The sequence below is a fragment of the Macrobrachium nipponense genome, chromosome 35 (genome assembly GCF_015104395.2).
Source record: "Macrobrachium nipponense isolate FS-2020 chromosome 35, ASM1510439v2, whole genome shotgun sequence".
Lineage (NCBI taxonomy): Eukaryota > Metazoa > Arthropoda > Malacostraca > Decapoda > Palaemonidae > Macrobrachium > Macrobrachium nipponense.
In genome coordinates, this window is record NC_061096.1 from 22,260,594 (window position 1) to 22,287,292 (window position 26,699).

General features: G+C 37.3%; 2 protein-coding genes across 3 annotated transcripts in view; both read right to left on the reverse strand.

Annotated features, from left to right (window-relative positions):
* The window catches only part of LOC135208473 (mitochondrial amidoxime reducing component 2-like), a 112,781-nt gene that overhangs the window by 44,933 nt on the left and 41,149 nt on the right, over positions 1 to 26,699 (reverse strand). The gene's annotated exons all lie outside the window — the stretch shown is intronic.
* On the reverse strand, positions 1,679 to 10,651 carry LOC135208470 (mitochondrial amidoxime reducing component 2-like). The gene is made up of 3 exons (XM_064240684.1): positions 10,528 to 10,651; positions 3,620 to 3,769; positions 1,679 to 1,961 (listed from the first exon to the last, which is right to left on the reverse strand). The coding sequence occupies exons 1-3, from the start codon at positions 10,575 to 10,577 to the stop codon at positions 1,781 to 1,783; spliced, it is 381 nt and encodes a 126-aa protein (XP_064096754.1). The 5' UTR covers positions 10,578 to 10,651; the 3' UTR covers positions 1,679 to 1,780.

Sequence of the window (26,699 nt, forward strand, 5' to 3'; positions counted from 1 at the left end):
CTACACGGGAAGCCGGAGAAGTGGGATTAGTAGGAGGAATAGGAGGTGTAGTTAAAGGAGACATAACAATTTGAGGAGAAACAGAAGGAACAGATGCATCGCAAGACGAAGCAGAGCTAAGTCTACTTTCCCTAAGCGCTGCTTTTCTAATTCTGTCTTTAGCTAATTTCTCCGAGTATGAACTAAAAAACTTCCATTGAGAATCAGTCCAATCACTACACTCGTTACATGTTCGATCTGCTGAACAAACCTGTCCCCTACACTTAACACATTTAGTGTGAGAATCATACTCTAACTTGGATAATCTAGTTTTACATCCTGAGATGCAAAACCTAACTCCCGACGGACTAGAATCCGACATGGCAACGCCTAAATAAAAAGCAAAATAACAACAACGCCAAAAAAGAGTACTTCACCAATTCCGAAGATCAAATCCACAAGAAAAAAAGCGAAGCAAAGTCATCCAACCGCACCGACCACCGATGTTCACCGGACGCCGGCAGGAAAAGAATTGGATTCACCTGGGCAGTTGTACCTGGTTCTCCCGCGAGTGGAGGGAGATGACGTCATCACCACCAGTGTTGGCGACGCCGACGCGCTAAATTTGAATTTAGTATCCTGCCGCTCGTGGAAATCACGGCTCTATAATTGTTCGGTAAGACACTACAATAAAAAGCTTCATTATCCATTACATAAAAAATGTAACTGACGTCTACGGAACATGTAAAACTGGGTCTGAACTTGGTTGTGCTATGTCTCCATAGCAGAGATACTCCAAACCTGTTTCATCTTCATTCCACAGATAAATAATGGCAATGGCACCTTTGGCCATGACGTAGATGCAACAGCCCAAAAAGATGGTCATAAATGCTTGGAGTCCTAAGAATACCACCTGTACTGCTAGTAAGTTTGCGAGTTTGTAACTCTTTCCTGGCCCATGCTCTCCTCACTCAAGATTCCAACAGGTGGGTGGCCCATTAGGCAGCTGAGGCATCACAAAACATTAGGAGTTTAGGGTTGGGTAGTACCAATGGTACTTTCTTTTGTAGATTCTGATGATCCTGCCACCAACAAAGACCAGAAAAAAAACTTAATCTGTGACTGAAATTCTATTGGATGGAGGCATCAAGGCTGCTTCCAACACAAGGCCAACTATAGCTCAATGAGTGATTAAGGAGAGGATGAACCAATTTCTCCAGGGATACCAGGTGCCCAATTAACTCCTGCCAAGCCCTGACTGTCAGAAAAAGAGGGGCAAAGAAACTTTGTCCTTCAATGGATTGACTGTATAAAAGGAGTTCGCTCAACTTCTCCAAGTTGACTTGTAAGTGCAGGGACCAACTCATGTCCAGAAGAAGGTGTAGATGTTTCTTCAACTGCTCTCTTGAAGAAACCAAGACTACCCAGTGGTTCAGAATTGTCTGTTTTATACTAGCATATGAGATGGTGGTTTTACTTGAGGTGGATTTTTGACCAGTGGTAGGAAAACCTGTACCACGAGACACTTGATTAATCTTTTGCTGCAATGAAATGAAGAAAATTTTATTCCAATGTTAAAAAGAGACTTCTACTTATTAATCAGACCACCAAAATAACTTGTAAGCTACTTGGGAACGGATAACTCTGAGAGTTTGTCAAAGCTAGTAGTCTGGTATTTCTCTTCTTGTCACTTTAATTTTGAATTGCATACCTCTGTGTTGCCTGGTAAAATAAGTATGCATCTGTTTACAATATGTGGTGAATGAAGGGTGTATACCTAATACAGAATGTTTATTGTTACTTACTTTATGGTTGCTTCATTTTTCTCAGCTTCTACCTGCTCTAGATCAACAGACAACTCTTCAACATCTGGATATTTCAAAGTTAGTGAGTTGCCATTTAAGAGAGGTTTAATCTTCACAGTAGCACCAATCATGGACCCCCTAATCAGGGATCCGCTTTCTGTTGTAAAAGCAAATGATCTGAAAATAGCAAAAAAAATTAAGTCAGTTCCTTCTACATCATCAAAACTTATCTTAATAAAATAGATTCTCACTAAGGTATACAAGTATATTATACACTAATTTCCCTGCAGTTTTTTCCTCTGAATAACAGTAAAAATCCTTACACTAATTATAAAAACAATGTCTTCTGGGAAAACAGTATAGTAAAGCACAGATATCTACCAAGCCTTATCCAGTTCCCAACCAACACCCCAAAAGATGGAGAGATTGACTATTCTGTGTACCATCTATCAGGATGCTCCAAGAATTAGTGACCCACTTATCATACTCTTTTCAATCTTCTGATGCTGAGGTTGCCTTGGATACAATGTTCCACCTTTGATTTTCCACCTTGGGTAAAGAATTATTTTTCAATAAAAATGTTGTCCAGAAAGCAGTATATGACATAAACATAGCTGCCATGAATGTCACATCTTTATAGCCCTTATGCAAGCTTTATAGCCCTTATGCAAGTCATTGGTCCTTAAGTGTACTTGGTGCACCCCAGATATTTTCTTTCAATTGCTTAGTCTGTACAAAACCTCTGGCCTTGTTATATTTCTCAAATTTGATAAACTAATACAGCAATTTCTGCCATTGGGCTTCTTGGATGTGTATTGGGATATCACAGGAAATTGGAGAGGAAATCTCCAGTGAATGGAACTTAAAAGATGGAAAGGCATATTTTTAATTCCTCTCCTAGGTTCATCTAGAGAAAACAACTACATCACCATCATAAATACACCACATCTTTCACAGTAACTCCTCCCTTCCAGAAAAAAAGTTATGCCAAAAAAAAGCTGATGGAGCTTATTGCAGTGGGCAGCCTTTCAGACCTTATGTATTTTTATGGTCCAAGAATGTGCAAACAAAAGGATGAGGCTGATGTGGATGAATTATGTTTCTTGGACCTTTTTCCACCAAATTTCCTCTAACTAACCTCAATATTTCAACACAGCATGGACAAAGTCAGACAGATGTCTAACAGGTATGGGAGTTACAAAAGGAGCAGCACCAACAGCAAGAGACATACTGAAACAATCTCAGGAGCTTTAAGTAACATAAAAGTACTCCAGGAAGACAACTGATACTTCTTCCCCTGACAAGCCAAGGGACAGACTAAGAGCACTCAGTAACTGACACGGTCCATAATTTTGCCCCCCAAAATTTGTACATTAATTGCTGTTTTTACTTTGTTAATACATATATAACATACTTAAGGATACTGGTTGTATAGCCAAACATACAAACATACCTTTGATGTAACTTTAAATTCATTTACATACCTATTTAACTTTGCAATAATAAATACTTAGTTTGGTAGCATACACTAGCTTTACCTAACCTAAGCTATGATACCTGGCAGTCTAGCATATGTCCTAGCCATAAAATCATGATAATTCATCAGTAACAGCAATATGCCTGACTTCATAAGAGCATATTAAAAAGGGTCTTAAGTGCACACGAAAGTATAAATCACTAGTGTTCTTATAATGCACCAATATGGCATACTACTTTATACACCACAGGTAAAGATTGTCTATTTAACAAGATTACAGCATTATAATAAATCAAAGCAATGTCACCAAAGAGTGAGATAATTATCGATTAACAAATATACGTACTAGCTAACACACCTGTCTCTCACAGAGCCATCCAAGAGGCCAAGCAGACCTGTTTGGGCATTCTTTAGGGGGATTCCAGCACATGACTTAACAGGATAAATCCATATTTTGGACACCTTACCAACATGCTCCCACTCAACTTTCTGTAGTTCATCAGAAGTTCTGAAACAAAAGGATTATTTCAAAGTATTCTAAGCAGCGTACACAGAAAAAACATTGTAAATTAATACTGTATTACTGTAACAGGATCTACAACATAAAAACACCAAAATATCAGAGGGCAAGATAATCCAATTACTACAGGTTTGACAGCTGTCTGTCAAAGCTTATATTATGCACAACATACGTACTAAAAATAGCATTAAAAAAATTTTAAGAATACGAAATTCAACTGTTATTAATATTTATGTTATTTCAGAGAGATTAATTTTTGCAAAGGTCTTCTAAAACTGGACTGATGTTAACTGTTTAAAAACAAGAGATAACAGGCATTTAATGCATTAGATTCACACACACTCTCAGTCACACTTACATTGCAGCTTACACTACAGACTGAAGTACAGTACAGGTAGTTGTCAACTTACGACCACAATTGGTTACAACCAACCGGTCATAAATCGATTTGGACGTAGGTTGGCCCATGTTAAGAATATTATACTAGCCTAGACTACACTAGGGTAATCAGTACCATCTTTACATATAGGCTAGCCTAGCCTACACTACACAGCATACTTTATACATATATGGCATAGTAATGATTAATTTCAGCTAATTCTCTAGGTTCAATGCACATTGGCTTATGATAATTCAGTACAAAGGATTTGAAATGAACATTTAACAAGGTTAGCCTCGCTTATACGATGATGATGTTATCATGGTACATATATCATATATATATACGAATAAAGTAGCCTAGCCCTGCAGTATACCGTATACTACTACATATACGATATAATTTAGTAATTTATTAATATAAACCAATTTTGAAGGTTCAATACATTCTGACTATGATACATCTGTAGAAAAAAAAAATTGGACACGAAATGGAAATCAGAATTTATGAAATAAAAACAATGAATAAGCATCTTTTCCATGAATTTTTTAAAAAGTTGTACATTACTGTATCCAAATATATTGTGTGGACGTATTCTCATATTGTATCATAAAATACTAACAAAAGCAGTCAATGTTTTGGTTTGGAAATCAGCTGATGGTAAATACGACTTTGGTTCGCCGTATTTACGTGTTATTTTGCCGTATTTAACTCAATTTAAAGCGAATTGCCTTGCTTCTAGTTAGCATAAAATATCTAGATACTTTACGTACATAAGACAAGGTAATTTGTCATTGTTTTCAAGTCAAAATATGAACTTAATACATCTCGTGAACTAAATTATTTTTTTGTTAACAGATTGCATTGCATGTTTATTGTGTGTAAAAATATTACGTGACTCCGTTCAATACATTGATTTTATGTTTCTTCGTATTACAAGCTTTACGTTAGTAAAACAGTAAATGTGTTCTTCAAGACCTGAAGTTTTGACTAAAATTATTCTCTCTCAATTTTATCTAAAATTATTCTCTCTCAATTTTATCTACAGTTGTGTTTGATGGCATAAGTTTACTGGAGTTATATCCTTGTTGCGATGCATGATAATAGTCATTAGCAGCTCGAAAAGTGAGCTGCGTATGTGGAGAGGCAGGAGCTGGGGAAAAACTTTTGTATGTTCGGCTGGACACCATTCTTTCTTGCTCAAGTCGCTACCCAATCGTTTTAGTTGTGGGTGGTCGTAAAGTCGATCAGTCGTAACTCACATAAGCCGTAAGTCGACAACTAGCTGTAAGCGAAGAAACACATCATAAACAGTACAGTGGACCCCCCGTATTCGCGTTCTCCGGATTTGCAGCCTCACGCATTTGCGGATTTCTCTGGAACATTTCCCCCCATAATTCATGGGAAATCCGCCTATTTGTGGTATTGTTTTGAGAAATATCCACAAATTCCTGTTTTTTTTTATCTATTTCATAATAAAATGCACTTTTTGGGATAAAACTATTTGAAAAAAGCAGGTAGTATACAAATTTTTAGTAGGTTTTCCTTGAGTTTCAACTAACAAAATAGGCCGTTTTAAGCGTTTTATAAGGGTTCCAACTATTTTGCGGGGGGAAGGGGGGGGGGGGGGGGGTTGTCTCGTACGCATTCCCCACGAATACAGGGGGCCACCACTGTACATCCCTACAAGGCATTAACATACAATAAGCATTCCTTTAATTCTTAATTCTTAATTCCACAGTTCACATGAAAGGGTTTGTTGCAAGTTCAGTCTGTGGAATTTTTCAGACCCACAAACAGAGCACACTTTACTCCTGTATTTTTTTTTCTAACTACAGTATGCTCAGAATTTGAAGATAGTTATCAATGAAATATGAAAATTTTTTTATCAATTTGTATTTTACATAGCTAACAAACCTTTGGTCTTAACATTAAGTAAAATCTTCTAGTGCCAGCTGGAAACCAGTTAAAAAAATAAAAAATTGTATTTGAAAGGGATCTGTGGAATCTGGCATATGATACGTAGCTAAGGTGTAAGCGGGTCAGAGACCATGCCTGAAGCTTGTGATGTATTTAGTCTTTCTTCCAACCCGGGATAAGACAAAAGAGGGGTGCTAGAGGTGGGTAGTTTAATGTAAAGATCTCAGGTTTGTCAGCTATGAATAACACAAATTAATTAAAAACTTGCCATTTGTTCATACGAGGAACAAACCTTAGGTCTTAACATTAGGAAAGGCTCAACTTATTGGAGGGAGGTATGAAAATCCTGAACCAACTGGAGGTTCGGCACACCTGATCATACTTCGTAGAAGTGAGGATTCTAAGGAAGAGGACCTAAGCCTCTGAGATGTTAGATATATGGGTATCTAACATCTAGCCCACTGGGATTAAATACAATGTAACTTGGCCAGATTCGCTGCACATATGGAAGTTAAAGCAAACTATATTTGTTCAATCAACAAACCATGTCAGCCACATGAAACGGGTTTGTCAGCACTCCTCACTACCCTTGCTGGAGAGAGGAGTAGAAGCTACTGAGAAGCAGATTTGTATGTTGTATAGAACAAAAAAGTGTTGTAATAGTACGACTGCAACACTAACCTGCATCAAGCCAGTTCCAGCATATGAAATGTCTATTCTTCAAACGACCTGTAGGTACTGAAGAAAGGAAAAAAGGGAAAGAAGAGACCAGTCCTTTCATTCATTCTCTCTTCCACACTATCATCTTAGGCAAGATATGAAATGTCCTATCAGGAGCACTGGATGAGCTGCACAACTTATTTAGCAGCCACCACTGTACCCAAGGAAAAAGCGTCCAAAGACCTGTGGGCAATATTCTTCAAGTAGAAGGAAGTGAAAGTGGTTTGATGAAGCCAGGAACCAGCATTCAAAATCCTATGAACATATAAGTTCTTCTTAAATGCCAGGGAGGAACTTATTCCTATCATGTACTTTTGCATGTACTGTACAGTACTGGTGCAGAACTTGACAATGAGGAGTAGGCTTGCCTAATCACCTCACACAGCCAAAACAAAATGGTATTCTTGGACACTTCTTTCTTGGCTCGGCCCATGCTCTGACAGGACAAAGCAGTAACTCTTGAAAGTGTCAACAAATTCCTTTAGAGAAGGAATGGAAAATAAGGCAAATCTGTCATCGTGAACCAAGGGATTTTGAGTTTTAGCCACGAATTCCAGGACAAATTTGAAAGCTACGGACCACCAAGCCCTGGTGTGTTTTATGTCATAATCTAGGCCATGGAGCTCTCCAACTCTTTTCGAGGAAGCTAAGGCCAGAAGGAAAACTGTCTTCAAAGTCAGTTCCCTGTCTGATGATTGAGGCAGGGGCTTGAATGTTTGAGTTCCCTAGGTAAACAAGACTGCTCAAAGCTCTTGAACAACACAGAGATTTCCCGGGATGAAGTGATGTCCACATCTTTCAGATGAAGAACTAATCCTGAGGCAGCCCTGTAGCCCTTAACCACAAAAAACAGAACGACGTTTCTCTACTACGAGAAAGTTAAGAAAGTCCACTATCTGCTGAATAGAAATTCCGAGTGGAAAGAAACCCCATCAACAACACCAATCACAGTACATAGATGGGCCATTTGCACTGGTACACAGCTAACAGAGATCTCATGAGGTAGCCAGACATCTAAGTCACTGCCCTGTGAAAAAACCTCTCATTCATAAGAGATACTGGACAGTCTCCAGCTGTGAAGAGATAGGAACCATACCAATTGGTAGTACCTCTCTACACGAGGTTGGCAGTGAAGGTTGTACCAAGGGGGTATCTCTCTCGGCACTGCTGAGAGAAGTGATAGAAGATCCAGGAACCACACTGCTTAGAACCACAAAGGAGCTACTAGGGTCATCCTGATATTCTTGGAAGCCATTACTCTTTTCAGGACATGATGGATCAGGCAGAACAGAGGGAAGGCGTAAACTTCTAGGGTGTCCCAAGGATGATGAAGGGCATCCTCCGCCACAGCAAACGGATCTGGGACCACTGAACAGTAGATTTCTAGCTTCCTGTTGAGCTGCGTAGTGAAGAGGTCTAACGTAAGTCTTCCCAAAGATGGAATAGCCTGTCCGCTATGTCTTGATGCAATGACCACTCCATACCCAGAACTTGTCCCTGACAAATTAGTTTGTCAGTCACTACATTCCTTTTGCCCAGAATGGACCTAGTCATGAGCTCCATCGGTTTGTTGATTGTCCCTGGTGTAATTCAACAGTCATCGAGTGAAGTTGGCATGACACCAACCATCCCCATTTGTTCATATACACTACCACTGTAGCGTTGTCCGACATCAGAATGACAAAGTGACTTACTACCCTCTTCTGAAACTCATGAAGATCTAAACCACGAGGTTAGGAGCTCTTTCAGATGAACACCCCAACCTTCAGAAGAGGTGTCCGAGAACAGGAGCACACCCGGAGGGGGTGAATAAAGAGGAATCATGTAGAGTCCTACAAGCACGTCCAAGAGTAGAAATACGTCCGTCATCAACATTATGGCTGCGACCCCATTCATAACACATCCATGGAATATAATCATCAGGCAAGGTATCCCTTAGTCCTCATAGGCAAACGAGACCTAAATTGAGGGGAAGGAGTGTGTCCTGAAGGCCTCTGAGCACTAGACTTCTAACCTGGGGGTCCATCACCTTCAATTTCTTGACTGGAGCCTTGTCCTCTTTTTGCCAAACTTGTACGGGTTAAGGAGACAAAGAATGGATGACTGAAGACTTCTTCTGAGAGGTTGAAGGGCAATGATCATCCTCCACAGGAACATGAACGGAAGAGGCAGAACCATGACCACGTACATGAAGAGGTGACACACGTCCATGAAGGAGGTGAGGACGACACAGCTCTCAGGCTCTCAGAAGACTGAGCAGCTTACTTGCTAATTCTCCATCTAATCGAGACTGAGGAGGGTTAGATGAAGACGATAAAGAGGGCAAAGAATTAGGAGACAGGTATCCTGCCGTACCTCTCTCAAATAACAGAGTCCAGGTGGATTGGCAACTGTAGATGATGAAGTCAAGGAAGTAGCTGGCAGTGATGTCAAGGCAGCAGGCGGAGTAAGTGATGTCACAGATACTGTCGTCACGGGAAGAGACGGCGCAGAGAGTGACGTCATGGAATCCAACGGATTCTGCCCCAGAGTCGATGGCCTTGCTGCTGGCAAGGGGAAAAGTCGACTTTGGATGATGCGTGGCTAATAGTGATTGTGTCCCACTAGGCAGCAGCACACGAGACCCGATGTAGTGGAGGCTGAGTGTTGGGGGGAACCGCTAGGGGAACCAATGCTGGCAGACGTGAAGATGTGAAATGGGACAATAGGCCTTCCAGGGAAGGTACGCCTGGTAGGCCTAGGGAGGCCCAACAGACATCTTTTGCGCATCGAAGCCTGAAACAAAGGAACACGATGGCGCTGCCTCCTCTCTCCTTGAAGGGGCAACATTACCCCCTGAGAGACCGGGCAGTATTATACATAAAATCAATGGAAGAAAAGGTAGGAAACACGGCACCAATGAATGAGAAAGCAGTAGGAATAGGTCTGGAAGAAGGGGGAAGCAGCAACGTTCACTTGGGGAGGAGGGAATCCTTCCCAAGATGGAAATGCTGACTTCCTTTTATTCTCCCTCTTCTTGTAGAAGTCCTTCCACTGCTCAACAGGCCTGGAACAACACTATGTGCACGGATTGGAGACATAACAAAAACTAGAATGACACCTACTGCAAGTTGTATGGGGTCTGTCTTAGAAGAAGCCAGGAAGCTTGAACACAGGAAGCCTAAGAGGTCAGGAAACATATGATGCTCAAAGGATAAATCACAAAACAAACACACCCAAAAGCGGAGGAAAGCAGAGAAAGGAATCACGGGCTTGGGAGGAGGAGAGCAAAAGTGAACATCCAATCTCCATGGCGGTTGAAGAAAGACTAAATACGTCACAAGGTCCAATCGTGGTCCATGACCTGCTTCCAACTCAGCTACGTATCAGATACCAGATGCCTCATATCCTTTGCATATATACAATTTTTCATTGTTTTCCAGCTGGTGTAAGAAGATTTATCCTAATGTTAGGACGGAAGGTTTGTTCCATGTATAAACAATACATAATTTCAGGGTATTATAGCTGCCTATTTTGACATCAAATTATAATCTTCAAGGTGAACACCTATGGTTTGCAGTTTCATTTTAACAATTTGCAAAGCTGAGTCATAATTTTTTACCATATTATTTTCAATTATTCTAATACTGTAGGTTATATCTGGGAGAGTGAGATAACATAAATAGTAAGTTTGAATAGTAAAGATAAATACATAAAGGGGTTTAAGGAATGGGAAAAAGCTTCTTACTTGAACTGTAACTTCACTGGAGACTGTTTACGTCTCTTGTTGCGTTCCATCCAGTAATAATATGCTGTCACTGCAACAATGCCCGCAACAAGTACTGTGAGGACACTAAATTTCTGATCAATGGCCTGTTTGAAGAAAACTGCAAAGAAAAAATATTAAGCTATCTACAATTCCTATACTATGCATATCTCTTTTATTTTTGTAATACGTATTGGTAAACCTTAACCCAATAAGAGCCAGGCTAAAAAAAAAAACATATGCAGTACCCCAGGCCAGGGAAACTGAGGTCGGCTAATTTAAGAAAAACACACATCAGTGGAAAGAGGAAGATCTGCAACTGTACAAGGTGTAAGAAAAAAAAATCCTAACAAATTCTCCCTACCTTCCACAAGAAGTTGCATAAGAATATTTACAACCTCTTCAGAGTCTCTTTTACAAAGACAATCATACACTTTACCAAGTTATACATGTTTTTTCTAATAAATAATTTTATTCTATTTTGTAAAATTATAATACAGCTCACAACAATATCAGAACAGGTAAGAACTAAAATCAGTAACAACTTCTGAGTATACACTGGTTGTAAAATAGTATGTAAATTTATTGAGATCAAAGATAAGTAACTTAACTGGATTACAGTGGGGCATCGCTTATTCACGGATCAGTATTCACGGATCCAGTTAATCACGGAGGGTTTTTTGGGTTTTTTCTTGGACCGTTTCTCATGTTACATCACTGGTATGAATCACTGCATCACGGGTTTGTTGTGTTGCGTATGCGATGTTTTTCGGTAGGCTAACCCTGGCCGGTGGTCCGGTAACTACCAACATTCATTTAAAGACTCATATAATGATATTAACTGACAATAAGGTAATAAAACCATTCTCACCTAATATATTGTCCTATCTTCGAAATAAATAGCCTATTCAAGGTTTATGTATGACGTTCATTGGTAGGCTAAGCGTAGTTGCAGTGCGATAACCACCAAGTACACAAACATTCACATTATGATATTAAACTGACAGGTAAAGGTAAATAAAACCATTCTTACCATATATATTATAGTCATATCTTCATAATAAATAGCCTATTCAAAGAAATAATTCCACATCATTTCACTCAACTTATCGTCGGAGTGGCCAGCCACAAAATGTGAAGCATATGTCTTTACATATGAAAATGGTTTATGTATACGGTTGCGTTCAAAGCGACATTTTTTGTTTGATAAACTTTTAGAAATTTTAATAGTAGTGTGGTAGTATAATTACAGTAGTAATAACATTAAGGCTAAAATTAATTCGAACTTCATTATTATTTTGGCAGTATTCGTATATAACTTCTCTGAACAATGAAGTCATACAACGCTATTTGTCATAGATTATCGTAAGTATTGCTGTTTGTTATTGGCGACGAAGCGTAAACGAAATACATAAAAGCATTTTTTACCTTATATATTATCGTCATATCTTCATAATAAAAAGGCTATTCGTGGAGATAATTCCATATCAGTGAAATCAATTTTATCTATGCGATGGCCAGCCAGCTGACAAATGTACGTACGTATATGAAAATCAAATTATGGTAGCGTTCACAGCGATTATCTTTCGAATTTTATAGTACTATTCAATGCTACGTAAGTAATAATGTTTGGAATATACGTAACATTAATTTTCAATACAAAATATCATCGTTATTTTGGTAGTGAATAATAGTTTAGAATTATCATACATACACTGCATTGTTATGGGTTTGTGCCAGTGATAAAACAACCAAAATAACGTTCTCCTTTAAGTCGTCATATCTTCATAATAAAAAGGCTATTCGTGGAGTAATTCCATATCAGTGAATCAATTTTATCTATGCGAGGCCAGCCAGCTGACAAAATGTAAGTACGTATATGAAAATCAAATTATGGTAGCGTTCACAGCAAGATTATCTTTCGAAATATTTATAGTACTATTCATGCTACGTAGTAATAATGTTTGGAATATATTTAACATTAATTTTCAATACAAAATATCATCGTTATTTTGGTAGTGAATAATAGTTTAGAATTATCATACATACACTGCATTGTTTATGGGTTTATGGCAGTGATAAAACAACCAAAATAACGGTCTCCTTTAAGTCAACGCGTTTTAGGCAACATGACATAGAATCGACTTTGCGACTTCGTTTCACTTTGATATTTTTAACGATACAATAACTATCATTGTACTACTAAAACCATCTTCACATAAGTAATTTTTTCGTAAGATATGTGTTGTTTGCAAAAGCTAGCTGATACATAAAAGGCTTTTATAATTTAAGTCATCTTAGATGTACATATTGTACCCAAACTCATTGTGGGGAAATTTACTACTGTTCCTCGGATAATTGAAATACTTTAGCATCATTCAAACACTTTAATAATAAATAATGCTAAATACTAGGCTATACATATTTACATCGTATACAAATACTACATACAGTTATATACACATACTTTTATATACAAAGTTAACATTTGTATACACATACTTTTATATACAAACGTTTAATCATATGATAGTGATCAGACGACAGCTGTGCACTGGACTACGTACGTACTACTTGGAAGATAAAACAAACAAAAATTTTGTTTGTTGTTAGTCGCCGGGATAGATTAACATTTTTCCAGAGATTAAAGAGCTGAATTTTGTTTTGAAGGTATGTCAACCGCGTTAGTAAATAGGTATCATCTTCAAGGAAATTTTTTTTTTCTCTCTCTTATTGCGGAAGAATCTTCAAGCCATTTGCATTCAAAGTAATGAGAAGGAATCATTATATTCTTCATGAAATCAGTAAAATACTTACACTATAATAAAAACTAAAACACGTACTGTATGCAAAACACATACATCATCGTTAGCTTCGTGTGTGTAAACGTTCATTCTAAGAAATTACAGAGTAGTATAACTAACACCTGATTGGTTGGTGGTATTAGCCATGGAGATCTGTTATCCAATGACTGCCCTCTGCTTCTGTTCTATTTATAGACATATGCCATGGATGGCACTAGGTTTGAACGTTACCATGTTCGTGATTTTCTGACTGCTGACGGCAACAATTACTCAATAATTTTCTTATATAATAATTCCTTCGTGAAAACAATAATATAATAACGCGGTTGACATACCTTCAAAACAAAATTCAGCTCTTTAATCTCTGGAAAAATGTTATCTATCCCGGCGACTAACAACAACAAAATTTTTGTTTGTTTTATCTTCCAAGTAGTACGTACGTAGTCCAGTGCACAGCTGTCGTCTGATTAACTTTGTATATAAAAGTATGTGTAATATAACTGTTAACTTTGTATATAAAAGTATGTGTATAATAACTGTATGTAGTATTTGTATACGATGTAAATATGTATAGCCTAGTATTTATGCATTATATTATTAAAGTGTTTGAATGATGCAAAAGTTATTTCAATATCCGAGGAAACAGTAGTAAATTTCCCCACAATGAGTTTGGGTGTCATATGGATATCTAAGATGACTTAAATTATAAAAGCCTTTTATGTATAAGCTAGCTTTTGCAACAACACATATCTTACGAAAAAAAATTACTTATGTGAAGATGGGTTTTAGTAGTACAAATGATAGTTATTGTATCGTTAAAAATATCAAAGTGAACGAAGTCGCAAAGTCGATTCTATGTCATGTTTTTAACTTTAACGTATAGTGGTATGAAAAACACCAGTGTGTCGTAGAGATGCGTCATCAATATATGGTATGAAAATACCACATGGTGTTGTAGCGATACGTAATCACAAAGTACAAATCCTTTTCCTGGACCATCCTCAGAATTTTACGACTCTTCAACTTCAAGATCGATATGGTGAAATATATTATATAGTCATACTTATTGTTAAAATTCACAAGTTGAACTGCAAAACATTATTATATTTTGACTGTTATGTACATATATTTTTTTTTGTGTTTTACGGAATGTTTGTTTTGAAAATAATACCTATTAGTGAACATATGGTATTAATTGTCCCACTATTTTATTATAGGTGATCTTAATTATCTCACATTCATTTAACAGTATTATATTAATATTTATTTAAATAAAAACTGTAATTAATAAATAACAATAATGAAAAACATAAAGGGAAAAAATGTTTTTGCTGCAGCTAGTGGTGTTTTGTTTGATTATGCATCTGACCTCACATTTCCGAAATCTGAAAAATTCCAAAAATTTCCGAAAAACGAAACATCGGAATGTGTGTGTACTGCACATTTTTTAAACACGCACACAATGTCTACACATTTACTGATACCCGTTGGTGAAAGACTCAAATTACAGTGCGTACGTTATTTTCCTTCCTGAGAGAGAGAGAGAGAGAGAGAGAGAGAGAGAGAGAGAGAGAGAGAGAGAGAGAGAGAATGAGAGAGAGAATGATAAGGACTCCAAGGCGTGTTATTTTTTACAATTATTTTTTATATTAATTTCATCATGGGAGTTTTTTTTTAAACTTGAGATTTTTTATTCAATTCTCGAGATTAATAAGAAAATTACCTAACTTGACTAGCATCACCACACATCTGAATGACTCGGCCATTAGCAGGCTAAACCACCAACCTTATGACTTGCATGATACATGAGATACATGACAAAACACAAAACCACTGTTTATTGGTGAAAATTTGGGGGTCGCACGATATGGGAGATTGCACGTTATTCGAGTATAAATAACGGTATGTGATTTTTTTTTTAGCCTTTTATGGAACAAAATCTAGCAAGAAATTGCCATTCCCAGTTTGGCAACACTGGCATACTCTCGTTTGTCCAAGGTTGGTTTGTTATTGTTATGAAATGTGGTGTGCGGCGCGTTCTTTAAATTGTACCCATATAAACGAGTTAATTATGTGGCATCCAAAAGCCTGATTTCTTTTACTCTTATGGAAAGACGCCTAAAGGTCAGATGAAGGTTTTTACGGTGGATTATACTATTAACGTGTTGTGACGAAGGGAAGAGATGCGCTGCATACTGTTGGTAGCATTATCGTTATTATATTACTGGATTGCACTGCAAAATCGTCGCCATCTTTTATCAACATAGATTGTTGGTGAGTACCCATATGATTTACATAATTTTGATAGTTCTCTTACCACTCATCCTCTCTTTCCTTGTAAAAAAAAAAAAGAGGCCCACCATGCGTATGTAGGCTTCCAGCTGTAATCCCTAGGCTAGTAGGCTACATATGTACAGTAGTACATATACTACATTTTTTAAGGCTAATTTTGTACAATAAACTTTAAACTGTCTTGAATTTAGTTTTAGGTGATAGTTGAAACGTAATTTTGGTGTTTGAACTAAAGTAAGGCAGTTTATAAAACTTGGAATAGTGGTCTTGGGTGGGTTAACTATTAAAGTAGGCAGTTTTAAGCAATTTTTGAGGGGGGTGGTACAGGATAACACGGGTATTTACTTATCACGGGGGGGTTCTGGGCCCTATCCCCCGTGGGATAACGAGGCCCCACTGTATACATGTTTTTTCTAATATTGCTTTGCAAAATTACAATTATATAACTGACATACTATTATAAAAGACAACAGCAACCCCTGGGTATATCTATGGGCAAATAAAATAAAAAGACGTCATGGGAGAAAGAAAAACAACATGCCCCTTTGAAGTCAAGATCACAACTAACTTATGAGGTGACTACTTTGTTGATACTGAGCCAGTCTAAAAGCTGTCATTAGTGAATTTAATGGTCTATAGAAGTAATGGAACCTCTTTCCGCCCGATTCCCCCAAATCGATGGCATGTCCATATTGATGCCCACCATGAGTGAATCCATCCACTACCCAAAACCTGTTATTGCTACTCATATGAGGGTATCCGTCATTAAGGGATTAAACGGAAACTGCACTTTTGACTGATTACAGACTATCCATACTGGTACTATTATAGGTTAGTTGAAATGGTATTCCATGAAGAACACTAGGTTTATCTTTGTACAGTAAAAATAATAATTCATAAATTAGTATGAACTGAAATCATAATGAAATTTTAAGTGTTACTCTCCATTGTAATCAAAACTTAAAGAAGTCAGATTAAAAGTGGTGAATTTGCTTTTAAAGCTAAGCATACTGCATAAATGCATTGGTCCTCTTCTTCATCGCAGTTAATTAAGCTTTCCATTGTTTTATTTCTCTATCTTCAAACATTTCTCTCATATTTGGGAATTTCATCTTCTGCACCTCCAATCATTAGGGTAATAAAATAAAAATATGTAGACTTGAATCACACCTTGTCTAAGTTCAATGATGACATTGGCCAAAATGGGTAGGTGATATCAACTTAGAGCACAAGAGCTACACTAGACCGCTTAGGTTATGAGCGGCATTTCCAGTTTTCAAGAAAGTTTCTCCAGCTTTAAAATGAATGCCATATGTTTAAGATGTAGATTACCAAGTGATGTGGTAAATTTCGCCATGTTTAGTACTAGCCTCTAGGGGGTCAAATGTATTTTACTGTGTTTAGTACTAGCCCCTGGGGGGGTCAAATATATTCTGCTGTGTTTAGTACTAGCAAAATTGAAACTTAGAAAAAATCCTTAATTACCTACATACCATATACTATATATTCTCTTATTGTATAAATTATTTTTATTTATAATACTAGTTTGCAAGAATTATGTATACAGAATATTTTTTCCTTTTTATATAAAGATTTGAAAGATACAATAAAAAAATTCGAGTAGGGAAGTTTGGACCAGAAACAAACATTAACCAATATGGTTTGTACGAGGCTTTGGTATACATGTAATACAATGCTTTACCCATCTGGAAATCCCTAAGGTAATCCATTCTATCCACAACCAAACTCCAATCTTTGGCTTAGGGTCAACTACTGAGACTGGGAACTGGAAATATGAAATGGGTGCCTTTAAGATGTGGGTCAGCCCCCTCACCAGACAGGTAGGCTAAAGACCTTGGCTAGTGTCAGGTAAAGTTAGGAGAGCTTACATTAGGAGGTATCCCTACTTCCAATCTACCCATTGACTTTTACAGGGGTAAATGACTGAGCAACGACATAGCAGCCACCGATCACAGAATGCAGCCACCTTCCTGAAATAAGTAGTACTTGAATTTCCTGCCATGACCATATGTCAAGAGTTGTGGCCTATTCAGGCAGCACACCAAGACTCTACACTCTTCTCAAAGTAAGTGTTTTCTCCTAAATTACAAATAATGGCATAATTCAAGCGCTTTTTTTGGGAAGTGGCAGTGTTCTGAGAGTGGTGGCGGCTATGACACCGTTCAGTCATTTACCCTATATCGATCTGTTATTTTAGGTACAGAGGACCTTTAATGGGTCAAAGCCCAACCACAGCTTATCAATTCAGTAAGGATGCACACCTCCGCGACAAGTGTCCTGGTTGCATTTCCATGATTTGATTACATTTTTGAGGCGATGATTCCTCTTGATTGAATATAGAAATTTGGTCAATGGGCCAGCACTGGGACTAGTACTTTAGGCCATTCAGTGCTGAAACGGATTGACATTAAAAAGGTCTGAAGGTTTGATAGGTGTAACAGGAGGAATCTGTAGCAGCTGCACTAGTAGTAATTAATATTACCTAGGGTTAAAAACGCATGGTACAGGGGTGGACCATGTACGATCAATGTTACAACCCCAAAAAAAAGTACATTATAACGCGTCTGACATCGGAGATGGGCATCAGACGCGACTTGTGTTGGTGAGAAACGGAGCTAATGACCTTACTCCGGTGTCAGGACGCATATAATGTACTTTTCTTGGGGTTGTACACATTGATCGTACATGGTTCACCCCTGTACCATGCGGTTTTTTACCCTCCGTATACCTACTCGTTATACCTAGGCTATATATAGGGTACTAGCTAGCTCAATCAATTGTTTGGAGAGGGTGGAAAGATAGATAGTAGATGGAAGAAGAATATGAAAGGAGGTAGAGTAAAAGGAACTAGTAAAGGGTTGCAGTTTGGGGCCGAGGGGGAATGCTGCAAAGAACCTTAAGTAGTAATACCTAGGTAGGCTACCTACAGTGCACAGCACGAGGTGCACTGACGTTACCTAGGTGTATGAACTGTGTATTAGGTATAGTAGCTAGTCTAGTGTCGACCGATTATGCTGTGATTTACTACTATACTAGCTATACAGTTCCTAACGTTCTGACTGTGCATTGCACTAGGGCCTAGTAGGCCTAAACCTAGGTAGTACTAAGTTAGGCCTACTAGGTATGTAGGTATAGTATACCTACCTAGCTATTAGGCTACTAGGTACTAGCTACCTACTCGGGGGAACCAGTTCAAGTGTTAGCCTAGTAGGTAGCTAGCTATAGGTACTAGTAGTAGTACGGCCTACACTACCTAGTATGAACCAACATTTATGGTTACAAATGTACCTATACAGATCATGGGCAAATATGATTCTTGTATTTGACATGAAATTATAGTATCACAATTTTACCTAACTATTTAATACCTACCATGACTACGGTCGTCTTCATCTCGTTTTATAATCTAATCTACATGCCATATAAGGATATACACCTGTTACCAGCTGCCTGACTCCTGTTACTAAGGTTGGGATCATGCCATCATGGTCGGCAGGGGATAGTACGTAGTAGTAATGGTAGGATAAGTACCTCAAACGGCTCCCTAACTTATTTTATTATTTCTTTGATTGTACTTGTTAAGTATACCTCTCTATGAAAACATACATTTTTGAGAAATTCACTTCAATTTGCAATTTCCTCTTTAGACAAATCTATGAACATCAAAATGACAATTATTAGTTCTTCTTTATCTTCCTAGTTTGGCTGTTGCACGAACCTAAATCTGTTCCCATAGTGTTGTATGCAGGACAATACAGTAAGAAATGTTCTAAATTTCCGGTTACTTCTCCACAATATAACTTGTTCTTCCCATTTAATATTTTCCTTCCTCTCTCTCTCTCTCTCTCGTCTCTCTCTCTCTCTCTTCCTCTCTCTCTCTCCCTCTCTCTCTCTCTCTCTCTCTCTCTCTCTCTCTCTCTCTCTCTCTCTCTCTTCTAGGCCCAGCTGTGGCCGTGTTGTGCGAGACATATTGTGTCAACTCGTTGCTGCTTACAATGCCTCACTTGTCTTGTCCTTCATGTGGATGCCCTCCCATATTGGGCTTGCTGGGAATGACATGGTGGACTGTCTTGCTAAAGCTCCTGACGCTGGACCCTGATGATGCCTCCGCTGGCCTTGATGCAGAAATGTTGAGCCCTCACTTCGCTGCCTTAAACATAGAATACATTCAGCCGCTTTTGCCTGTACAGTACAGCGTAGGGATGCAGAGAGGGGCACTAGTGTTTCCATACAACATCATGATAACTTTCTGCAGAGCCGTCACAAGTACCGGCGACGTGGACTCATGGTGCGTAGGCATAATGTCGTAAGTGCCAGGATAAGGTTGGGATATCGTCCTGTGTGGCAGGTTAGACAGACACTAGATATACCACACTACACCTCATGTAAACTGTGTAACCTTGCTAATGCCAATAACCTTGAACACTACTGCCTTCATTGCCCCACTGTCAGGAATCTGTTACCTCAAGGACAAATTTACTTCAAACTGACAATATTTACTCAAAGATGACCACCTAGACGTAATTTTGACTCGTCATCCTCACTTTGGTGGCTGCTAAACTGTCTGTTGCAGTTGTTGTGATAATAGAATACGATCTCATATATGTTATTTTGTAACTGATATACCGATGACTCAATGCTGTAATTATTTTTTCTGTTGATTTCTGATGTACTGTATGTAACTGCTATATGTAACTTTGTTTGACGTCTTTGGGCGTAATAAATTTATTAAATAATCTCTCTAGTGTTTGATTTAACTCGATCTGCTAATCAGCACTGTTTTTTCGATGTTATCATACTAAGTTTTTTCTACTTTCCTTGAATTTTCAGCCAGCCTTGACTTTCCTTTGATTTCTATTTCCCATGCATTTTTTCCTAGTCGTCTATTCAGTTATTTGAATAGCCTTCCTTTTGTTAATTACATTTTGCTTGAATTGAGGAACTTATCCATAAACTCTCTCCAATGTTCAATGTGCTGTCTAGTTTTTTGTCTTTAAGATTATATTACTGCAGAACCTACTGTCAAGGGTGTGCTTCAGACAGAAACTTTGTTTTTCAAAATACAATGAGTGATGGAAAGAAGTCTTTATTCCAAAGCATAAACTTGTGCAAGATGTGTGCCTTGGTGTTTTCGGTCTCGTCCTTTAAGCATTAGTTATGTAGTTTTTTTTAGCTTATTTATTTTCTGCTGAGTTTTTTGTTGGACAAAATTATTGTTTTCATGCATGAACGCTGGCATTGCTTATGTCATCCAGTACAGCTTCCTATCATTACCTGGAATTAGCCAAGTTGATTTTTAACTTCTTTTTGTTATTCAGAATTTCCTATTTACCATTTTCACTTTCAGAGTCTTACTAGAGTAGGTCACAGGCTCCCGCTTTTATTGTTATTATCATTAGCCGCCAATTTGCCTTTTATCTCTTTATATCCTGCCCTCACTCAGCGTGGGGTCCCATGCCACTCACTCTTCTGTTTCTTTCTTCGGGAATCACTCCTTCCGACTCTGGAACATTATATAGCAATACATGGATTCTTTTTTTTTCCCTACTCATCGTCAGTTTCAGTTATTCCCCTAGCACTGTTTTAAGTTTCTCTAGCTAATCATAAACTTCCAAGTCGTCTCCATTACAATCTCATCCTTTATTTTTAACTACTATTCTCTCGACTATGGTAGTATTCAGGTTATAATTGTTCGCGTATACACACATCGAAAGGACTGATTATTTCTATACTAAGTTGCAAAATATTTGGATCAGAGTTAATGCCCCAATACTGTTTATCGCCCTGTCCTATGGCAGCAAAATCTAAATCTAATGGTAAAGCCAATTATATGTTTACAACACATTAAGACCCAAAGGAATGGGCTAATGAGAAAATACGACAAATGGAAAAACTAGGAACGAGAATATAAATATATTTTCCTTGTAAAGGTAAGACTATCAGATGTGTTGATTAATAATAAAACCATTATAATAGATTAAGAATTCAGAGGTTTCCGACTCGAACTGGACAGAAGTAGCAAGTACCAAGATGGAGTAGCCGGAATGATGACTAATTTTTTTACTGGATGCTGTCTCACGCATTCTCTTAGTGTCTTTTGAACCTTGTGTGTAATGGCAAACTTTCGCTTGAAATAATCTTGAGGTTACATCAGATTCCGTTTAAACATTGAAAAATAATAAGCACTTAAGGATTACGTTTTTCTTCTGCTTTTGTCAGGCGCCCTGTTCCGTTTCTATAAAGGTGACCTTCAAATATGCACCCAAACATTTCACTGTGGACTTTGTTATTGTTTCCGGACAGCCTTATTTTGATCAAACTACAACTTGAATTATTTATAATGCATACTGTGAAAAAAATCGCACACAAATGTGACCTCGATGAAAAAAGTCCAACTTTAAAATCTAGCAAGGTTAAGGAAAAATCGTCAGACTAACTGGTTCAAAAGTAAATTTCCCTTGATGATGTTTAGCATGGTACTATTCATTTTTTACTTTATGAGCTCGAATGTCATGATTTTTAATAGCAATCATACAGCCGAAAAAAACTTACTTCATTATTGAAAGTTATTATCCTCTTCACTTGATTTAACAAACTCGACTAAAGACCTTGACTGCAACAATTATGTGTCAAATTATTGGTCTAGATGAACAGTTTACTTACTTTTCTTTTAAATAGATTAAAAAACTAATCGTGCATACTATAAAATGAGCATGAAAAGGAAATCTCTAATCACATGGAATAACGAGCATAAGATCTCCCTGGAAAAATATTGTTTTTCCAGCGAGTATATATGGTTTGAATATTGGTAGTAGGGAACCGCAACTGTTATCGGGGTAGGTGAAGTCCTGACTGAAGTTGAGAACCTTTGGCATACCAGTGACGCTGGTGTTGTTAGAGTTTGAGTGTTGAGTGCTGCGCCTTAAATGCGCCGAATCTTTATGACCCCACTCGACATTCTCTTTCTAAAGATTGCATTTTCGGAAATATGTGTTTGTGAATGATAGTTTTGACAGGAGTAAAACGAGTGCCTTTTTTTGGATTTAACGAAGTGGAGTCGCTCAAGTTGGTATAATGCTGGGGTGATCTACGCAGCACAATAGCCAGCAAATGGTAAAGAGATAATGCATGTTTCGTTTTTATACTACGTTCAAGGGTCACTGTTTATATTTTTTTCAGTTCCCGATTTGCTCGTGTTACCTTTAAACAAAATAAATGTACGTTTTTGTTAATATTAGAATTTATGTAATTTGAACCATATTTTTTTTTATCTACAATAGTAAGGCTTCCTAATTAGGTATATACGCAAATTGATTCTATTTCTTGATATCATAAGCTGTTATCAACTATTAAAGTAATTTTTTTTTTGCTGAAATTATTTGAATGGGGGTAAATTGTTAACACTTGTGGCTTGAATCAACCATTTGCAAGTCGATCTCTCTGACCCATCTGTTGGTCAGAAAGTATTGGGCAATAGGAAATGTCAGTTTTTCCCCACACCCACCCTTCCCTGTCCTTAAGAATATTTTTCAGTCGCTTGTTCATAACTGATAGCTTAATGAACTGGCACCAACGTGCGAGAAAGAAACATTGTTGGACAAGGCAAGCAGGAAAGTTAATTTTTCCTGTAATAATGATCTGTATTAATGTAGGAAAAATAGTAAAATTTTCCTATGCTATAGCCAAGCGATCAAGCTATATATTCATACGTACTAACAAATACTCTGATAACTTGAACCATATATATATATATATATATATATATATATATATATATATATATATATATATATATATTTACGAAAATCATAATCGGTGGAGGATCAGTCTTTCAAGAAAGGAAAACCCACTAATAAAAAACCTACCTTTAGAGAACTTTTCCTAGATCAGAGTTACCTTCTTCAATATCGGCAAACGATCTATACACTTCAAGGCTCCACTCAGTTACGCTGGTTGCTAATTCTCAGAAAACAAATGACGGTTTCCTGTCTCGAAATATTACTGCATTTTCCTAGGAAAGCAGATTTGGTTAATAAGCATATTTATGCAACTGCCACTTGCTCTGTCACTCAATTAGCAAACTTAACAGACCACCAAATGGCAAAGGGGCTATCATTACAACTCTCATAGAAATATCTTGCCTCTTCAAATTAAAATGTACATACTGTATTCATTAAAGCTGTTGTATGTGTAGTCCTGTCTTTAGAAATATGGGATGTTTTTGAAAAATGCTTTTTCGTTATTTGCTTTCTAAGTCGTTAGGCCTAAGTCTTTTCGAGAATGTCCCTTCTTTCCTCAAGCAAGAAGGCTTACAGGATCAGGTATCTAGGAGATCCTAATTCCGTCTCTTCCTGTCTTGGCATAAGAAACTGCAGGTGGTTGGACGTCAGGGTTAGCTTATCTGCCAAAAGTGTGAGATGAAAAAATATCGCATGACACTTTACAGTGACATCCGCTCTTCACTCGGAGAAATAGTCAGTGGTTGTGGCAACTTTTCCTTTTCTCTGGGTTCGTAATGGGTTAGTGATTTTTATAAAATACCAACATGATATTAATGTTTATGATTAGTTTTATACCTTTAATTACCTCTTGTCATAAACTAGAAATGTATATGTCAACCAAGGAACGTAGTATTGTCCATTAGCTATGAACTTTGTAACGATGGCACATGAGATGTGAAAGATTTCTTTTTTTCACAAGCTGTGCAAGTATTTAAGCCAGTTGTACCAATACAGAAGGAGCACGACTTGGTTCATAGACATTTAGTCTCATTAGTGTAACATTTATGCTTTCATGGCAACTTGGGCCAATCCTATTTAATTTATCAGTTGTCGGTTGGTAAAGGATTGCGGGTGGGGTTTTGACATTGAAACTGCTGGATGTTGACATTGAAACTATTGTTTCTGACACCAACCCATATCAGAAATTACCGAACACACAAACACATATAGCAGCATAAAAATTTCACTGACAGGCTAACTTTATGAACATTTGTATTCTTACGAATATTTCCCAAGTTACTTTGCGATCATTTCAAATACGGCCACTCTTGATGAGTTTTTTGATTACTAAAGGTTTGGTCATTTTGTGTCCAGCTACATAGACATCAATAATGGCGACGCTATCAAAAAAGCAACGTAGAACAGGCCAGATAATATAATGCAAGGGAGTGTTATGTGTGCTAGCGTGCTAGCCAGACCGACCGCTTTCTCTAAGTTAAGAAATGTAGTGGAGGTCATGCTTGAGTAGATAGATGCTCGTAAAAACCTTTCCGAATATCTGACACGTAATGGTACCGCTCCGTTTTCACTGCACTTGAAAAATATTAATCGAATGTTGTCACACACCTTGCTATTGTCTCCAAGGCTTCCAATATGGCAAAGATGGTAGTTTTTGGTTTTGCCATCTCTGTTTTCATATTTTGTATTTAATCATTATTAGACTTTATTTTTTTTTCTGCATAAATCTCGGTAACCTATACTTTTAGACTTTTTTTTTTTTTGTTTTTTTTAATCATCGCCCCAAGATGACCCGCATAGGTTTTTATTTTTAGTTCGCATCTTCAGTTCCTATGCACCAAGACATCAATGTATGCAAAGTAGCCCCTTGCCGAATATCAGTATCTGCATTATGTAGGGTGTTGTTTCAATATCGTCAGACTGAAAGCTTCAATTTCTCACGTCTTCAACGATGGACTTGTTTTTTGGCCGTGTAGCTTGTATCATACGAATATTCCCCTGTTTGAATTTCAGTTATTTTTGAGGTTAATTTTAAGTAGAAATACGTTGATTTTGAGTTATCTTTCCCAATTCTATGAATTAAAGTGTAAATTTACAAAAATGTTATTGCATTCCTCCGTATTACAAACCTTTAAGGTTTTCATTTTTTTATGCCTTCTAAAGTAGGTGATTTTCATTACGGCACAGTTCCTATCTACATTATATTAACCAGCAATCCTTCATTCAGATATGAGGAATACGAACAGTCATTAGTTGTTTGTTAGCTTAACATCATACCATCATAGCTAATCTAAGTAAACGATAAAAGTGACAGTGTATTTAGAAGTATCAAAGCAAAGTAGCAATGATGCCAATTACTACGCCATGGCCAAGTAGGTCAATGGCTTCCCTCTTTGGAATTCCTCAAATTCCTCGAAGAGTTAAGATGCATTACTGCCGCCTACCGTAGATCCGAGTAAGCAACTCCTTAGTCAGAACAGACACGCACACTGCACAAAAAAAAATAAAAATAATATTATAATATATAATATATATATATATATATATATATATATAATATACTATCATATATAATAATATATATATATATATATATATATATCTATATAATATATATATATTAGTCTTTGAAAAGCAAGGTAAGGGCCAATATACAGTTTTTGTGTGAACGTCAACGGATGTGTTTGGGATCTGTGTTGACATTGTAAATTGTCATATGAACTACAGGGCACCTTGAATTATTGTGACAGACTATTACGCTGACGTTGAATTACTCCCTACTTTCCATCTCAAAAGAAGTATATAGGTAAATTTTATTGTTTTGAACGGGAGTGTTTTACTTTTTCTCACGTTTAAGTTTTGTTTATATGTGACTGTTCCATGTAAAAGCTAAAGGTGTGTTGTATTGTATTAATATAAATATTGGCGATGAAAACTTGATTCGTTCACTACTTGGAAAATAATATCTACATAATTATGATTTATCTTAAAACTTAAAATACGATCAGAAAGAAAATGTAACGAAGATTATTTTTCTCCATTCCTTGTCACGCAAGTTTGTTGCATAGTTTGGCAGGAAGGTGCTTTTTAAAGTATAACGGGAAATTGTCCTGTGTTAGCGCGATCAAGGTTGGGCTTACATTACTCATGATGCATGGCCAAGGTTTCTGGTACGACTCTTGTGGGTCACATGTTTAGAATTTATTTCATTGGATAAGAATAAAACAAATTCAAAACGAAACGTATTAAGGTGAACATGTTCAGTAAGTAGGGTGACTTTTGAAAGAGATTATCCAGA

Excerpts from the sequence above, each read along its gene's own strand:
- LOC135208470 (XM_064240684.1), bottom strand. The coding sequence starts at position 10,577 with ATGGAACGCAACAAGAGACGTAAACAGTCTCCAGTGAAGTTACAGTTC. Across the intron at positions 3,770-10,527 it reads CCAGTGAAGTTACAGTTCAA|AACTTCTGATGAACTACAGA; the intron begins GTAAGAAGCTTT and ends CTTTTGTTTCAG. Across the intron at positions 1,962-3,619 it reads GATGGCTCTGTGAGAGACAG|ATCATTTGCTTTTACAACAG; the intron begins GTGTGTTAGCTA and ends TGCTATTTTCAG.